This window comes from Apis florea, unplaced genomic scaffold (genome assembly GCF_048593485.1).
Source record: "Apis florea isolate Af1SG1 unplaced genomic scaffold, ASM4859348v1 contig_3571_pilon, whole genome shotgun sequence".
In the NCBI taxonomy this organism is placed as follows: Eukaryota; Metazoa; Arthropoda; class Insecta; order Hymenoptera; family Apidae; genus Apis; species Apis florea.
The window spans coordinates 699,945-718,431 of NW_028256783.1; the positions used below are offsets into that span (position 1 = coordinate 699,945).

General features: G+C 21.9%; 3 protein-coding genes and 1 long non-coding RNA gene across 6 annotated transcripts; 3 read left to right on the plus strand and 1 right to left on the minus strand.

The window, feature by feature from the left end:
- Positions 1-6,478: 6,478 nt before the first annotated feature.
- LOC147656627 (uncharacterized) lies at positions 6,479-7,437 on the plus strand. The gene is made up of 2 exons (XR_015294097.1): positions 6,479-6,764; positions 6,875-7,437. It is a non-coding gene; the product is annotated as an uncharacterized LOC147656627 (long non-coding RNA).
- Positions 7,254-13,631, minus strand: LOC100872334 (uncharacterized). Of its 2 annotated transcripts, none has more exons than XM_086914060.1 (5): positions 13,232-13,631; positions 12,469-12,539; positions 12,012-12,350; positions 8,440-11,260; positions 7,254-8,328 (listed from the first exon to the last, which is right to left on the minus strand). In XM_086914060.1, exons 2-5 carry the CDS (start codon positions 12,498-12,500, stop codon positions 8,110-8,112), a joined length of 3,411 nt encoding a protein of 1,136 aa, XP_086770186.1. In that variant the 5' UTR covers positions 12,501-12,539; positions 13,232-13,631; the 3' UTR covers positions 7,254-8,109. The 2 variants fall into 2 exon arrangements, with proteins under 2 accessions (XP_086770186.1, XP_012341622.1); XM_012486168.2 differs by lacking the exon at positions 13,232-13,631 and adding an exon at positions 12,899-13,007.
- LOC100863793 (iron-sulfur cluster transfer protein NUBPL) lies at positions 13,054-15,353 on the plus strand. The gene is made up of 4 exons (XM_086914067.1): positions 13,054-13,653; positions 13,859-14,187; positions 14,288-14,661; positions 14,767-15,353. The coding sequence occupies exons 1-4, from the start codon at positions 13,570-13,572 to the stop codon at positions 14,934-14,936; spliced, it is 957 nt and encodes a 318-aa protein (XP_086770193.1). The 5' UTR covers positions 13,054-13,569; the 3' UTR covers positions 14,937-15,353.
- LOC100871872 (sulfiredoxin-1) lies at positions 15,157-18,485 on the plus strand. Of its 2 annotated transcripts, none has more exons than XM_086914072.1 (3): positions 15,157-15,354; positions 15,598-15,801; positions 18,286-18,485. In XM_086914072.1, the coding sequence occupies exons 2-3, from the start codon at positions 15,606-15,608 to the stop codon at positions 18,432-18,434; spliced, it is 345 nt and encodes a 114-aa protein (XP_086770198.1). In that variant the 5' UTR covers positions 15,157-15,354; positions 15,598-15,605; the 3' UTR covers positions 18,435-18,485. The 2 variants fall into 2 exon arrangements, with proteins under 2 accessions (XP_086770198.1, XP_086770197.1); XM_086914071.1 differs by having other exon boundaries at positions 15,159-15,225.
- The last annotated feature ends 2 nt before the right edge of the window (positions 18,486-18,487 follow it).

The window sequence follows — 18,487 nt, forward strand, 5'->3', positions numbered from 1 at the left end:
GAAAAGTTCGGCAAATTTATAATCTAATTTTATCTATGACCAGACAAGAAATACTGGCGCTAAATTTACATTACATTCGAAAAAAATATTGATAAATAATTTCCCCTAATACGGAATTAATTGAATCTCCAATATCCGAAATATTCTATTTTATTATTATTTACTAATTAATGGTATCCCACAATTCTATCATCTCATCTAATTTTTCCAGCTCGAGAAGATGATTTTTTGTGTTATCAATGAATGAGTCTTCCCTTAACCCGATAGAAGATATTTCTGATTGATGCACAAATTTAAAAGCACGTCACATAATAACAGCGAAAATTATATCATGTTCATAAACTCTCCCGAGTCTATAATTTGTTTCGAATACACCAAAAATTGGATGCAAATCCGATTCAGATATTCTGAACCAATGAAATAAACATATCTCTGATATAATCCAATCTTTAGGAGTTTCTTTAGGAGTTCGAAAATTAGTAATTTTATTTGCAACAAAATTATCAGATGCTGCTGCTGGATAACGGCAGGGAACGCGATCGTAATGAAAGGAGATTCTTTTCTCTCTTGACGTGTGTGTGTGTATCTTTTATAAAATCTTCTACGGCGGCCGTTATATTAAAACTTTCAAACTCGTCGCGATAAGCTGCATGTAATATTTCTAACTCAATACTTGCGACAATTTGTTTTATGCTTGCATATCCATGTATCTGTTATATAACGAATCTACTCCTCGTATCCGTTTTTTGAGTATCGTAAGCATTACAGATAGCCCAAATTCTTCGAAAAATTTCTTAACTTTGTTAATGAGAATATATATGTTCGTTGATTAATATTTTTAATTGAACTTTCATCTCTGCTAATGTAAGGAGAAGAATTTGCTTACCGGAATTAGATGGGAGAATACATCGGCGATTCTAAAATTGATAGTATTTAGAATGTAGATTGTTAGCCGATCATCTGATGCTATTATTATGCTGAATGCCGCTGGATCGATGCAGCTTCCCATGCTGACTGCGTTGATCTTTTTTTTAGATCAAATTAGGAACTCATTGGCAGATCTTTAATGCTAAAGTGATTTCTTTTCTAATGATGATTCTTGATTGATGTCCACTGAATACTGAATTGAATTCATTTTTGAATATTTACCTTTTGATTGTATCCAACTGATTGTATCCGGCTCGAAGGACTAAATATTAGAGTTTAAACTGAATGATTTTAAATATTGCAAATAAGATATCTGAACTGATAGTTACTTGAAGAACTACTAGTACTACTACTTTATACAATCGTATTAATTTGTATTATTATGAACTCGAGAATGAAGGAATGATGATTTACTTTAACTGTTTGCGGCTGATTGACGATACTAATTGTAATAATTCTAACTGTACTCTAATGTGAACTATATTATTGCTGAATTTTATCTGATTTAAATTCTATTTTATTCCAACTGATGCGATTTTATTCTAACTGATCTGATCTAGAAGACTGTCTTGATTTTTCCTCTAATTATTATTTTTCGTGAAAATGCAACCAAGTTGCGTTGAAAGACGGTTTCAAAAGATATCTCACGAGATCGCATCGCGTGCGTGAAAATTAAAATTCCTGCGATCGCTTCCATAATGGTCCATCGCAAAATAGGAGCGCAAATATAACTTGTGAATTATTTCTAGACTATTAAAAATGCTCGAATCATTGAAAATAAAATATAAGTTGTCTAACCGCTTCACAAAGCTTGATTTTTTATATATTTTATATGTACATAAAATCAGTCAGAACACGTTGAAATAGAACAAAAATTAATTCATATTAAAATAAGAAAAAAGAATCATATAAATAATCATCCAATTTTTTATTAATAAACATTTTTCTATATAGATTATATAGAATATATAAAGTATTATGATTTATCTATTTTAAAAATAATTTTTTAAATATATTGCAAATAATTGATTGATTAAACAAATAGACATAATAAAATATAAGAAACAAAATAATGCGAATGGAAAAAGAATTATTTTATTATTTAGTTACAGGCGAAAATTGCCTTTATTTTCAAATTCTGTCCACTCTTCTTTCGTAATTTAGATGAGTAATTTAAATAAGACGTCAGATTTTTCATCTAATTCGCGTGTTTATCATTACATAGATGAAACTTAGAGCTATGCCCAATCATCATTTTATAAAAATAATATTTTATATATAAAAAAAATTTAATTTAAAGATATAAATAATTTTACAAAAATTTTTTATTACAAGATATAAACAATTTTTTTCTCAAAATAATAACTTTAATATTTTTTTTTATTTATAATTAGACAATTTATTATATTTTTTTGTTTATTTTATTTTTTAAAATTATAAAAAAGAAAGAAAATTATAAAAAAAAAGTGAAATCAATTATTATACGTATTTACTCATAATTAAAAATTTATTTATTTTATTTATTTCCATGTTATTATACAAAATAAATTTAACTTTAAAATTGTTAAAAAAATTCTTTCCCAATAAACAAATGTAACAAATCTTTCAAAAGATTAGTAATAAATGAAATGAGATTCAAAATATAAATTAATTTAATATTTTTGAACTTTTTCTTTTGCAGTATCAAATCATAGAATATAAAAATATTTAAATATTTTGCAGCATCAAATCACAGAATTCATTTGTTTAACATACTACATTGACACTATAAATGATATTATAAATGAAAAAAATTCTCGTTGCAGTAATAACTTTCTTGCTCAGAAACATTGTAATAAAACATTGTATGTTCTCATTTTTATTTCATATATTATATAAATTCTATTGATCTTCCATTTATTTGTTCATACTATTATTCCGCTTATCTATGTGTTATGTCTATGTTAATATTTATTGGAATCAATGTAATGTGACATAAGACTAATTTTTTTGATTGCAATTTGTAATTTAATAATTCATAATATTATTAATTATTAATTATTAATTATAATTCATTGACAATTTATATATTCCGCTGACATTTAATTCATAAAGTTCAATTATTTCTTATTTGAATAATTTCTTATTTGAATAATAGATGGCACCATATGATCCTTTTTTTGTTTTTTATTTTGAGTTTATATTATGTTTCATTCGCATGTTACCGAATGTTTAAAATATATATATAAGATTATTATCTGTACGATTCATTACATTTAACTTTACATGAATAAATTTCTTGTTGTTGTTAATTTAAAAAAAAATAAAATGATTTTTTCATCTGAAATCCAATAACTTTAAAAAGAAAAAATTTTCATGAATTAAAATATTTTAGCTTATAATGAAAATGATTTTAATTATTTAAAATTATTTGATTTTCCGAACATTGCAAAAAACGTGTAACGTGACATATCTCTGGCTAATGTAATAATGACAATAGAGATAACATGACGTATTTTGCTCCTACAAAAATTCACTAAAAAAGAATTTGCTACTTTTAATAATAGAAGAAATAGTACCTCTTCTCCATCTGGCAATTCTAAAAGTGAGAATTATATTATTTGTGATTGTGATTGAAAGTATTGTGATTGAATATAGTATGGTATCGTCTTTACCAAAATAACTTAATTTATTAACAAATTTTCACGGAAAGAAAATATGATACGACATTTGGCTTTGATTGAAATTTGTAGTAGAGATAATATGATGTATTCTGCAAAAATTTATTGCAAAATTGAGCCACTTTTATAGAAATATAGCATAATTATTGTTCGTCCGACAATCGTGGATTACATATGACATGACGATATAATGACGCGATGTACTTGTTAAATGAGAATAAAAGTAATGCGATATGATTTGTTTAAAAAGAAATTTTGTGGTAATACTGCGCATGCGCAATCTATGTAATAACAAAGTTTTCACAATTAATGGCCCAAAAATAAAAAAAAATTAATGGAAAATATCTTTTGTTAATGGAGTGAAATCTGATTTAGCATTTGTTATGAAGTCATGGAATTGAAAGAAAAAAATCATAGATTTAGAAAGGATAAAATAGAGATCTTAAGAAAGAAATTTTTGCAAATAGAATATTTTTGTATCTCAAACAATTAATATATCACGAAATAGCTTATAATAATAAATAATTTTTGTATACTTTATCCAATAGAATAAGAAATAGCACTTTATAAACACCAACTTACGCCGAGTAATTTCTTGATCATTAAATATGTAATATATTAATATATTATCATATAAAAAAAAATTTGATTTTCCTAGATTTTGATCATGTGATTTTGTTTATTTGATGAATCAACTCAGTGAAGAATAATAAATAATAATTTTTTAAAAACATAAAGTTTAATGCGAGATTTCTACTTAACAAATTAATTAAGTACATAATTATAAAATAATTTCTAAATATATGAGAAAATAAATCTACAAAGAAAGTTATTCTTAATCATCATCTATTAACAGTTTAAATTATATTTAAAATAATATTTATTTAAATAATTTATTTAAAATAATAAATAAAAACAAGATGTATTTTTAACATGTATTTAAAAAAAACTTTTTTATATATTATAAAATATTGATATTATTTTTTTTATTTATATAGTTTGATTATAATTTTATTTAAATTATTAAATTTTATAAAAATATTTTTATTAAGATATATTGATGCTATATATATTATTGATAATTTTCATAAATTATTTTATACATTATAATATACTACAATTATACTTCAATTTCTTTATATCTCTATATATTCATAGAATTTGAAATATCTATAGAAATAGAAAAATAGATTTAATATTCAATATGTTTAAATACATTTTTTAATATACAATTTAAAGTTTTTAATATACCATTAGATATCATATTTGTTATTCTTATAGCATAAAAATAAAAGAATATATATGCAAAAAAGATTATATAATTAGAAATTTTTTTACAGAAAATTTAATTCATAATCAAATTTTAATCTTAAAAGCATAAAAATCTGACAATTCAATTTTCTTTTTCAATAAAAATAAATAACAATTAATTCTAAAGTCCATCATAATTTAATATAAGTAACCCTTATATAACTATATGGAGAGAATGTAATTTTAATATGATGCATTTCATATATAATAATCTTTATATATTTATATAACATAATTTAAATATGATACATTTATATAGAATTCATAAAAAATTATTTATAATAAAATTTTATTTATATACATTTATTAAAGATAAGTAATTTATGTAATAATTCATTAATTTTTTAATTATTTATGATTTTCAAATAACTGGAATTCAAATTTAGATGACAGATTCAATCATAAATCAATATCTAGCTTATATTTTAGATTATGTAATATATTATATTATATTACATTTATATTTTTGTTCATAACTGATAATTACAATTATGATCAGCATATTTTAAGTAATAAAAACTTGACTAGAGTTCACTTAATTGAATATTAATGAAAATTTTGTTTCAGTAAATAAAATTCTACTTTATTTTAATAAATTTTTTTCAAGTATTATAATATTTAATTTATTTATAAATATTTTAATTTATCACATTAAAAAAAATTATCTTCATATTTTTTGTATAACCTGTATGTTATTTATTTATCTTTTTAATTATATTTTTAAAAGTAGTATTTATCCTATTGCTTTAATAATAAATGCACTTTTTGTTTTAGAATAAGAATAAATACAAAATCATTCCCATTGTTATGTAATTTATGTAAATTTCCGTAATATTTCTTTTACATAATGATTTTCTATTTCATTAATTTTAATAAATTTGTTGTTTTGTAATTGATATTTTGTTAAGAAAATTTTTCTGAATTATATGAAACTTTTATTTTTCTTATCAAATAATTAAAATTTAAGAAAATAGTCTTAAAATATAAAGCAATATGTAATTTCAATTATAATTTTAATATAATGCTATTTTTATAATTGTATGTATGGAATCTAATATATGTTATATGAGGGTTACATATATTTTTTTTTCATAGAAGATAAAATTGATATGTCATTAATAATAATCTTGATCAGATGCATAATAATTGCACATAATTTTTTATTTATACATACCTAAGCTTTTTTAAAATTATACTAATAAATTCTCAGATTATTTTCAGTTATATCATTTATAGCTATCTATGGAAAATCAATTAAAAAATATGAAATATTTGTAATATATTTTATATATGAAAAAAAAAAACATTTGAGAAAAAATTTTAATTTTTACATAAACTGATTTTGGAATAATTTAATAATTAGTTTTTTGACAGAAACAGATGTAAAAATTTGTAACAATTGTATTTAAGAGTATAGAGATATAAAAGAATAGCAAACAATCCATTATTTTATATCCATGTTGTATTAGTTTATGTCTGTTAAAAATATCAAGTAAATGATTTATGAAGATACCACTTAAGAAGATACCACAAACCTACATTTTATGACATATTAAAACCTTTATATCTTTTTTTTTTTTAATATTCTTGCATTTTCACACGCACATTAAATGTAAAATATTGGTTATTAAGTTTTTAAGATAATATTTCTAAAAAATGTATAATATTAATATTGCCAAAAAATTATAATTTTGCATTTCATATCTATATAAGTTTGTTTTTTGTTAATATTATAATTTATAAGAATGAAGAATTAATTATAAACATACAGTTTCTATGTATATTAATTTATCAACAAAAGAATATGTGAGATCATACTTGAACATAAAAATTATTTGTTACATCATGGCGAAACAGTAATATTAAGTTATATAATATTAAATTATTAATAAATGTTAAGTCAAAATTAATAATTTATAATAAAATAAAATTAATTATAATTTTTTAATATTCAATGATTCTTTTATTTAAAACAGATAATACGTTACTGTAAAGAAAATAAAGAACAAGTTTCTCTTCGCATGCACAAAAATGAAATGTCTCAACTGATAGAAATCAAATCATTTGAATGTATATTAATAATAATGTCATAAATCTAAGAAAATCTCAAAATTATTAATTTTTCAATACATGTTTGCAAAAAAAACACATTAATATATTCCAAAAAATTATTTACCTTTTTCCTTCTCTTTTTAAATAACTACATAAATACATAAATATTCTATAAAATACATATTTTTTTGCTTTTATATTGCTCTATTATGTTTACGTATATATCAGTAACAATATTTAATATAAAATTGATTAAATTACTAAATTGCCAAATTAATTTCATAATAATTTATATATGATATATTTAAAGATAATCAGAAAATTTATTTTCAATCATTTTGACAAAATTATTTTTATGTTCATTGCATTGAATTTTTACTCATTTTTAAAAATTATAAATGCTGTTTCATGTTATTAGAATGAATCCCCAAAATTATATTTTATATTAATTTTATCAATAAAAATCAATAAATAAAAATAATCTTTATATATTGTGTATTTTTTTCTTCTTTTCCATTTTTCTTTTTGTTTATAAAGTTAGAATTATTTGCAAAAATAAATTGTATATAATTCTAAATTATAAAATTGATTGAAAGTCTTTCTCATTCTTGTAAAATATGTATCTTTAAATTCATAACTGTTAGCAGTTAAATGATACGATTTATGTATAGTATTCTTATAACTAGTCATTTATTAATGATGAATCATTTTGTCGTTGAGTATCATTTTTTTAAAGCGGCACAAATTAAACATATATCTAAATAGATTAAAAAAAAACATTTTTCTTTCTTCTTTCTCTCTTTTTTATTTTTTCATCCTTTTCCTCTTTTTTTAACTTCATCGCGTAATGTCAACTACCAGAATAACTTCGTTTTCTATCATGCGTGTAACAATTAACATAAGTAATTAACATTTATATATTTCTACAGTGCGTTTCATAACGCTTTGGACGTGAGTATTGTTCGTTTTATATAACGAACATCTAAACGCCTACAAAACCTCTCACTAGATATTGTTTTGTAACAAATTTAATAATTTCATCAAACGATCGATGGAATTTATTATGATACGTTTTGTTTAATCCCCTTGGTTATTTGCATCCATAATTTGGATATATCTTTTTTCAGTATATTTCGATATAATCTTATATTGCTTTCCTTCAGGTACCTCCTTCGCGTAATGATTTTTGTTGTTCTAAAAGCCGTTCCAAGGGAGAGGGTCCAGGTCCAAACCATAAAGATTGTTGATTAAGCCTAGTCTTTGTTTGATCTTGATTTGATACATTACAACTTTGTGCATTAGATCCCCATGTATTATTACTGCTAAATAGTGAGTAAGTATTTCCTATGCTGATTGATTGATTTGATTTGTTGTCTACCTATAACCATATGTATGAAGATTTTTATAGTATTCAAATATATGTAATATAAAATACATATAAAATATATATAAAAATAACAAGATTTTATTTTAACTATATAACACATACCTCTAAAGATTTAGAATTATCAAAATTGTTTCCAGTGTTAAAATGCTTCATATGTTTAGAATCTGATGAATAATTGTTTGAAGTTTTTAATGAAATTTGTGGTATCATATTTCCAGAATTAGAAGAATCTTCCCACTTATGATAGTTTTCCATAACAGATGTATCTTCATCATGCAACTGTATACCTCTATTTGTTGAACCCCAACAAGGCATAGAAAGCTGTGAATGGTGACTATCTTTCCATAAACTGAAATTTGTAGTTTCGTAATTTTGAAAAACTGGATAATTTGTTGTAGATTGAGATTGATTTTTTGACATGCCCAAATGATTAGATAATGAAAATTCCAGAACATCTGAATTTTTATTATATATTGATGATGACAGTTGTTTTGGTGGTATTTGATTAAAGGCATCTTGATTAAAATCATTTTGCTTAAAATTAAACTGAAAATTCGGATTTAGTGAATTACTTGGTATATTTGATACATTTGGTATCATAAGTGCAGCTTGATGAAGTTTCTTTTGATATGTATTTAATGTTGACAAAGTAGAAACATTAGCAATAGTTGAAGTAGCTTGATTATGTAAAGATATTGTATTTGGTCTGAGGTTATTTTTCATAATATTTTGTTGTTGCAGAGCCAAATTATGATTTTGTTGAATATTCAAATTACGATTTTGCTGCAAACCAATATTTCCTGTCTGTTGAGGATTAATATTCTGGGAAGCATTTATCGACTGTGTTGAAGATAAAATTCCAAGATTTTGATGTAACAATGTATTCTGAGATACAATATGAGTTCTCTGATGCATAGTTCTATTTTGATTGGATGTATGTAAATTTATATTCTGTGATTGTGATGCTGAACCAGTAAAATGTCCTTGAATTGGATAACTTGATAGATTTCCAATTTGATTCGTAATGTAATTTTTTGTAAATTGTGGATTTTGTACATTAAAAGTTGGATTTTGATAACAAATATTTCCTGCACATTGAGATATTCCAGATATTGAATTTAGAATCCCAGATGCTTGCTGTTCTTTTATAGAGAGATGATTAATTTGAGTAGATTGTGACATAGTATGCTGTAATTTTGTAGTTTTTGCTAGATTTTGAGAAGACATGATTTGATTTTGCATAGCTGTTGTAACAGAAGGCATCAATGGTAATCGATTTTGAACTGTGATTGGAGTTGTAGTTGTATTTGAAGTATTATTCAGCTTTGATATTTCTCCAATAACTGATATATTTTTATTTCCACTAGGAGTAACACCTTTTGTTGGACTTATCGATATTCCAGTTACTTTAGGCTTTTTCTCAGTCTCCTCTTCTATGTTTAATGGAGAAACATTTTTAAAAGTAACTTGCTTTTGTTCATTTTCAGCCCGTCGCATTATAGTTTGCATTGCTATGTTTTGTCTTGGTTTTCTAGGCTGCACATTAGTGTTTTCAAAAGTATTAGATTCTATAGCAGTGATTAAAGTTGTATCTTTACTTCGCTCTAATGAACCTTGAGGTTTTAAGATACCTATTCTTTTATCTAGAGCATGTTCCAATATATCAACATCTGTAGAACCTTTACTGCTAGCAGATTCCGAAAGAACTGGACTAGTAGATACGACAGATTGTCTTCCTCTATTTAAACTGAGTTCTTCTAATTCTTTCATCAATTCATTGCTTAATCCATTTCCTTCACTTATAGAACTAAATTTATTCTCACCTTTTTCTTCTCCTAATGTAATAGCAATTAATGCAGTACCATTAATTTTATATTGTGCTAAACAATGACCTAAATGAAGGATACGAATTGCTCGCAATTTATTGGAAGCTTCAATATTATCTTCTAAATCGGTACTCGTAAATTTTAAACATTCAAAACTTTTTTCTAGCGGTAAAAATCCCTGAAGATCACGATCCTCTGGCAGTGGTACCTTAATATATTGATCATAAGTGAAATCGATTACGCAATTCTGCAAGGCATTTAATAATACACATAGACTGGGCCAAATTTGAAGCCTCGATGTAAAAGCTAATTCTTCTAAAACTGTGGGTTTTGTATGAATCCAATCAAGGCACAGTTTTATAGAAGGCAAAGCAAAATACTCAATAATAGAATTTTTTATTGTATAGACAGGTAACAATAAGGCAGACAAACTTCCAGCTATAAGATCCAAAATACAATCACGAGCAATTTTTTCATCAGATGTTAATTGTTCCTGTTTTAATGATTCAGTATTGCCAACAACGACACTTGTATGTTCTAAAGCATACAAATTAATTACGAACATTTGAACAAGCATCCAAGAGCTAAAACTTTCTGTTGCAACTAAAGCTGTTAATGTTTCAGTTAATAATTTCGCATATGCAGAAGCAATTTTTAGATCTCCAAGATTGTGAATCACACCATGAAGCTTTAAAAAAACTGCTATATACTCTTGAGAAGTTAATTTTGTTTTTCCATCTATATTAACTGATGTATCATTTAAAGCAGAAGATAATGTTTTTGCCAAATTTGTTGTGGCAACAGGAAAAGGATGTTTTACAGCAACAGATCGTGTATAATGAAATACAGTTGCCAATTTATTACCGCGCGATGCTTCAAGAAGGGCTAACTGATTATATGGTTGACCACTGGATGGTGATAATGATACTGCATGCCTATAGAATAATTCAGCTTGTTTACTCTCATTTCTATAACGAGCAATGTCTCCTAAATGCACAAGACAATACTGGCATGCATAAAAACATGAAGATTTATGAGGCACTGATAACTTTTCAATAGCTTTCCATGGTGATGTACATCCATAAATATAACCCTTCCTAAAAAAACATGTATAATTATAAAATTTGTTTCTCCATGATTCTTTATATAAATAAATTTAAAGGATTATAACATTTTTGAAAATAATTCTTTAAAATTGTTATATATTAGTTGTGAATAAGTTACCAAAATAATGTTATAACAATTATATAAAAAGATTCCAGCTTATATTGGATATGATTCTAATTTTATAAAACTTATATTATTACATTGATTTCATATCAGTTCTAAAATATCATATATTATTAATCATATGCATAATTATAATTAATGCATATAAATAATATACCAATAATTGAAATTTATTTTTTTATCTAAATCAAATACACAAATCCAAATTAATTTCAGAAATAATCAATAATATTATTTATCCATTTATTATAATAAAAATTATCAAAAATTATTGTAATAATAAGATATCTAGTAATAATAAAGTTTATTTATTATTATTTATTATATATTTTATAAATGAATAAACAATCATACTGATTTAATATTGATATTCAAGCAATCTTATACAAATATATATCAAAATCAATATAAAATCATTTTAGAACTGATATAATATTTCTATGTATATTGAAATCATAATTGATAGGCTAAAATCTTTTTAGTCTATTTATTATAATTTCGCATCTTCGTAACTATTTTAAGAACTAATATTATAATTATTTTCAATCTTTAATTTATATTTTTTAAAAATTAGAAACATAAGTAATATGTAACATCTAATCTATTTTATCTAATTACCTTCTGAATGGTAAATCTAAATCAAATGCAGTACAAATTTCTTGTAATAATGTTAAATAAAAACCACTAGCTGCTTCTAAGCACCAACTAAGTAAAGCTTGAGATTCTCCACGTTTAGGATTTTTCCTGTCTTTTGCTTGAGATTGTAAAGTTGCTATATAATTTTTAAATCCAAGATTCCAAAGTTCCTGTTCAACTTTTCTATCAAGAGCATATTCCAAATCTAATATCAGAACTTGTTGATATATTTTCTGTAATTGTTGTTGGCATACCCATGCATCACTATCATTTAAAAGATCTCTACAACGTTGTACTTTATCCTTTAAGGGCTCTGCTTTCCTAATAAAAATAATAATCAAATAAATTTTTAACAAACTTTAGATAAATATTTTTTTATAATATATTTTTTTATAATATTTATAACTATTTAAAAACAATATTTTTATTTTTAACTTACTTTAAAGCTTGTACAGCTGCGTTTAGGCCCATAGTTTATATACCTTAAATTTCTGATATAAAATATTTTATCTATGAAAAAGAAAAAACTAGATACTATTATTTAATTTATAAAAATATTTAATATGTAATATATTATATATCATATTATCATCATTATTGTTATTATTATTATATATATTACATTATATATATGTTATATATTACATGTTTTATATTATTATATATTTAATATTTAATATATTGTATATATTATTATACATATGTATATATATATATTATGAATAAAAATATGTTAAAGAATAATTTAAAAGGTTAAATTCATAATTATGTTAAAGTATACAAATAATTACATTTAAACTTACACATATGACATTTATTTCAAATTATATAAATAAAATTATTAATTAAATAGATAAATATATACTTACAATATTATATTTAAGATATTAAATTTTGAAAATAAAATAAAATATTAGCAAATCTTGTATATGATATAATTTACTTATTATATTAAGGACAATATATCTATGTACATATATGTGTGTGTGTATGTGTGTGTATGTATGTGTATATATATATATATATATATATATATATATATATTACGACTCAACAGTTAGGTTAACTATAAGCTAATGATAATGTGAATAGTAAAAAAGTTATAAATAATATTCATAATATTTATTTTTAATTCTAAAACGAAAAACTATATAAAATGAAGATTAATTAAAATATTTTGCAAAATAAAAAATAAGACTTACTTTCACATATTTATGTTAAACTCAAATTATACCGCATTACTGATATGTATTTCGTTTTAATGAAAAACTGCACTGCCCTCGCATTAAATATTTATGTTAGTTTCAATCAGAAACATTAAAATTTGCTATGAATGTAAACAAAATTGTAAAAATATACGATCAAATCATATATCAACAAATTGTTAACATAAATCTTGTAATAAGAAAAAATTGTTAATATTCATATACTATATTTTTTTCTTGATATATAAAAAAAAAGATTTCTCAATGATGAGATTCGTAATGTCAAGTAGAAGAAAGATATTGTTAGTTTTGTGAAATAAATATTCTTATTAAAAATGTTAGCATTGGCATTTACCAAAATTTGTATTCGTTTTCAACGAAATCATAATGAAACAAATATATATCGATCATTTTCATTAGTACGTACATTTTTTTAATAATATAATATTTTTCACATTGTTTAATAATTCGCTATTATTTTATTTTATCAATTATATGTAAAAATTGTTATAGATATAATGTTAATAATATAATTTTATCTGAATGACAGTCTTTATAACAAAGCATTTCAAATATTTCTTTTTTTTGTCCCGTAATTTTATAATGATTATTTATTTATTTTAGAGTCGTTTTATTTTTTTAAACGAACGAAAAAAGAAAGAAATAGAAATAAAACAAAAAGAATTAATGGCACGTGGTCTTCCAAAAGTGAAACCTTTAAAAGGTGTTAAACAAATCGTTATTGTAGCATCTGGAAAAGGTGGAGTTGGCAAATCAACAATTGCTGTAAATTTATCAATCGCTTTAAAAACTGTCGAACCACAAAAATCTGTTGGTTTACTCGATGCTGATGTATTCGGTCCATCTGTACCGTTAATGATGAATATACAACAAATTCCCATGATTAATGATGCAAATCTTATAGAACCTCTTGTAAATTATGGTGTAAAATGGTAATAAAATAATATTATTTATTTTGTTTATATTCTTATTAATATCTTTAAAATTAAAATTTTCTTTCATATATATATATATATATATATATATATATAGCATGTCTATGGGCTTTTTAATTGATAATAAGTCTTCTGTAATTTGGAGAGGATTAATGGTAATGAATGCTATTGATAAGTTATTACGTCAAGTAGCATGGGGTCCGTTGGATTATCTTGTCATAGATACCCCACCCGGAACAGGAGACACACATCTTTCAATTGTACAAAATCTTCCAATTGCTGGTGTATTATTAATAACTACACCTCAAACAACAGCTTTAGAAGTGACTAGAAGAGGAGCTAATATGTTTAAACATCTAAATATTCCAATTATTGGAATTGTGGAAAATATGAGCAGTGTTATATGTCCACAATGTAATAACGAAATAATTCTTTATAATGATGGAACTCGAATGATTGCAGAAGAACTTGGTATTAAAGTTATGAACACATTATTAAAATATGAATACATATTAATATACATATTAATATTTTATATATATATATATATTATTTTAGCTCTTCTTTTTTTTCTAGGTGTGCAAATTTTACAAACTTTTCCTTTATCAGAAGCTATTATGAATAGTTGTAATAGTGGTAAACCAATTATATTATCTGCACCAAAAAGTATACAAACTGATATGTATAAACATTTAGCAGAACATGTAATTTTTTTTTTAACTAAACAACCATTAAATATAAAATGATAATTTTATATTTTATTTTAATTATTTATTTCAAGTTAATTTCAAATATTAAATTATTTCAAATATTAATATTTAAAATATTCTATTATTCATTTAAATATATAAAATGTTGAAATAATTATACAAATCACATCATATTCAAATCAGAATATTTTGATATATTTATTGTAATTATTATTATTGTCATCATCATTCTATCTTTCTTTATGTTTTATCCCCTCTCTAAATATTTCTGATTCATTTTATAGAAGATTTCATAGTTAATCTAGTCATAGTCTGTCTTTTAAAAGTACGTAATCTTAATTTATTTTAATATATTCTATATTTATTTATATTAAAAATATTATATATTACTTATTAATTATATTGTAAAATTAATAAATAAAGAATTATATCTTACAATATTAAAAATAAAAACGTATGTTTAAATAATCAACATTTAAACTAACCTAAGTATATTTTATTTTTTAGCTTTTTGCAATTCTTTTATTAATGTTTATATTAAGTCAACTTGTTATATAAAAATATTTACATAAAAATATGCAAATAATTAAATATATAAATCACATCTTTAATTTTTAATTATTCATTATTATTTATTAATTATATTATCTTATTTATAATTAAATACTGCATTTTTTATTTTATTTTATAATTTTAGAATCTAAAATGAATACTGATTCTATTAGCATTCATTCTAATATAAATGCAGAAATTTATGATATTCCAATGAATGTACTTATTCGACCTATTCCTCCAATTATTAATGAAGAAAAGGTTCAAAGTTTAATAAATGTATTAAGCAATCCTGAAACAGAAACATTCGTACCACCAATCGATGTTTTATGGATTAAAGGAAGCGAAGGTAATAAGAATTTTCTTTTTTTTATTCATAACATATATTAAAGAAATAGCAAAGAAAAATATCTATGCTATCGAGTTAATGAAAAAATTATATTGATCTTTGACTGTAAGATAAATAATTTCATATAGTTTATACTAATACTATATATTATGATAAATATTTATGATAAATTTATTTTATAAAGATAGAATTCTACCGTTTACAAAATATTTTTGTTTATGTTAAATTATGTTTTTATTAAAGCAACAATGAAAAACATTTTGTTAATATTTTATATTTTTTGAAAAAATTGTCGAATATTTTAGATATGTAGATTTTTTTCACATTTCTTATCAGCAACAAATGTCATCTATTTTTATTCAAAGATTATAAAGTTTATATATATATATATATATATAAATAACTCGAGACAACAAAAATAAATGCTCCTTTAATATGTACATTTTGTTATTTAATTCGCATTTTTCGTTTCTTTAATTTTAATTTTATTATTTTTTATATTTTATTTATTATTATTATATAATTTCTTTTACTAATAAATGTAAGAAGCGAGTAACAAATTTTTATTAATCATCATTAATAGTGTGGAATAAACTAATTTCGGTATGGATAATCTGTTGCAAAAAATAAATATAGCCTGCAAATCGAAACAAAACCTAAATAGTTCTATTATTGTTTTACTCTGGAAAAAATATTTTTATAAATAAATGTTTGTTATAAATATTTGGAAACATACAGCAATAAGAAATAACAAAAAATTTTTCGATTTTACTTGAATGAAATAATGAATTTTGTTTTAGAAATGAATATACAATATATCACATATAAAAATATATTTCATATGATAAAAAAAATTAGGAAAAAATGATTTGAAAAAAAAAAATATATATATATTACGTATACATTTATATTTTATATCTATAAAGTTAATTCTAATATTTAAAGATGAACTTTTCTAAATACGAAAAAAATAAAATTATTATTGGAAAATATCTCATAATTATGTAATATATTTATTTCATATATTTTTTGGAAAGATATTATAATATAATAATTAAAAATGAAGCTTAATTAATGTAATATATCTGGAATGATAGCTTGGAGTTGTATATCTATTAAAATAGATAATTTGGAGAAATTATTAATATTATTGTTTATTAATTAATATTATTGTTTATTAATTAAATATTTATTAAATATTTTATTAAAAAAAAATTTGAAAAGTGATGACAAAAAATTAAGAATTTTAAATAATTTTAAATTTTATAACAAAAACCAAAAAACATATCATCACATATTATTAAAATAGCTATTATATGATAGTTTAAAAGTAATTAAATATATTCTTCAGTCATATGATTTAAATGTCAGAAAATATTCGGAATGAATTAAAAATTAAAATATAATTTTAATTTTATTTAAAAATTAAATATAAATTTAATCTTTTTCATTCAAATATTATATATATAATTTCAAATAAAACGATTTTAAAAAAAATATTAGAAAAATAAAATAATGGAATTCGATTTAATTTTTACAAAAAAATTGGTAAAATCAGTATCAAAATAATTGCATTGAATAATACCATTGAATATAGTTAAGGCCACTCAACAATATATTAAATTATTTTAAGCAAAACTTAAAATAAATTTCTACATATGAATTTTTTTATATTTAAAAAAATTCATTCTTTTCCTATTGTTACACAATAAATATATATATGAAAAAGTATGAAAAAGTTTTATATATATATATATAATAATTTTCAAATTATTCAAATTATCTATAAATTTTTTTATCACATGAAATATATTTTTATGTATTTTATACGATTTTGATTCGCGGTAGATTAAGCATTTCAATTAAATATGTTACAATCAAATTATATGAATTTAAAAAAGATTTAAATGAAATTTTAACAAAAATATAAAAATATTTTATATATTTTTGAAACGATTTATAAAATTATCAACATACATAAATTCTCAAAAAATATAAAAAACATTTACTAATGAATTATATAATAATTTTATAATAAGGTTTAAATGATTTAAAGATTAGAGAAGATGTTAATAATATTCGCAAGACATTTTTAAAAAGTCGATTTTAAAGATAAAAACAAACAAAAAATATATAAAAATATCAATTGAATCTCATTTATTAAGTTATAAACAATTTAAATTCATATTAAATGAGCGAGACGAAATATGGCGGTGTAATGAAGATAAGAAGATTTTATTCTATTTTTATTTTATTGTATTTAATACAACTTCAATTGCTTATAATTTAGTAAATAAATTTGATATTTTTATATAGCGATATTGGTATCAATTTCTTAGAATCATTAAAGTAAAAGAATCATTATCTTACAAATATATTAACATCTTATATTATTGTAAATTGATTTATTTCTATCATAAAATCATATTACTTTTTCAGTAATTCTAGTTTTATATAATATATTTTTCCTATAACCTATTTTAGGGGGTGATTATTATTATTCTTTTGGTGGATGTCACAGATACACAGCTCATCAAAGACTTGGGAAATCATTTATAAAAGCCAAATTGATACAATCTACAATAACGGATTTAAAAACTTATTTAGGAGGTTCTATGCCAAATTTAAAATAATCAATATTTGTATTTTTAAATTTTAAGTAAATATATATATGTAAAACAAAATA

What these genes read in the sequence shown, in the direction of transcription:
- LOC100872334 (XM_086914060.1), bottom strand. Translation starts at nt 12,500, where the DNA reads ATGGGCCTAAACGCAGCTGTACAAGCTTTAAA. An exon ending in GCAGCTGTACAAGCTTTAAA is followed by an intron (nt 12,351 to 12,468) that starts GTAAGTTAAAAA and finishes TATTTTTATTAG; the next exon opens with GAAAGCAGAGCCCTTAAAGG. An exon ending in TTAGATTTACCATTCAGAAG is followed by an intron (nt 11,261 to 12,011) that starts GTAATTAGATAA and finishes ATGTTTTTTTAG; the next exon opens with GAAGGGTTATATTTATGGAT.
- LOC100863793 (XM_086914067.1), top strand. Translation starts at nt 13,570, where the DNA reads ATGTTAGCATTGGCATTTACCAAAATTTGTATTCGTTTTCAACGAAAT. An exon ending in TATATCGATCATTTTCATTA is followed by an intron (nt 13,654 to 13,858) that starts GTACGTACATTT and finishes TATTTATTTTAG; the next exon opens with AGTCGTTTTATTTTTTTAAA. An exon ending in AATGATTGCAGAAGAACTTG is followed by an intron (nt 14,662 to 14,766) that starts GTATTAAAGTTA and finishes TTTTTTTTCTAG; the next exon opens with GTGTGCAAATTTTACAAACT.
- LOC100871872 (XM_086914072.1), top strand. Translation starts at nt 15,606, where the DNA reads ATGAATACTGATTCTATTAGCATTCATTCTAATATAAATGCAGAAATT. An exon ending in ATGGATTAAAGGAAGCGAAG is followed by an intron (nt 15,802 to 18,285) that starts GTAATAAGAATT and finishes AACCTATTTTAG; the next exon opens with GGGGTGATTATTATTATTCT.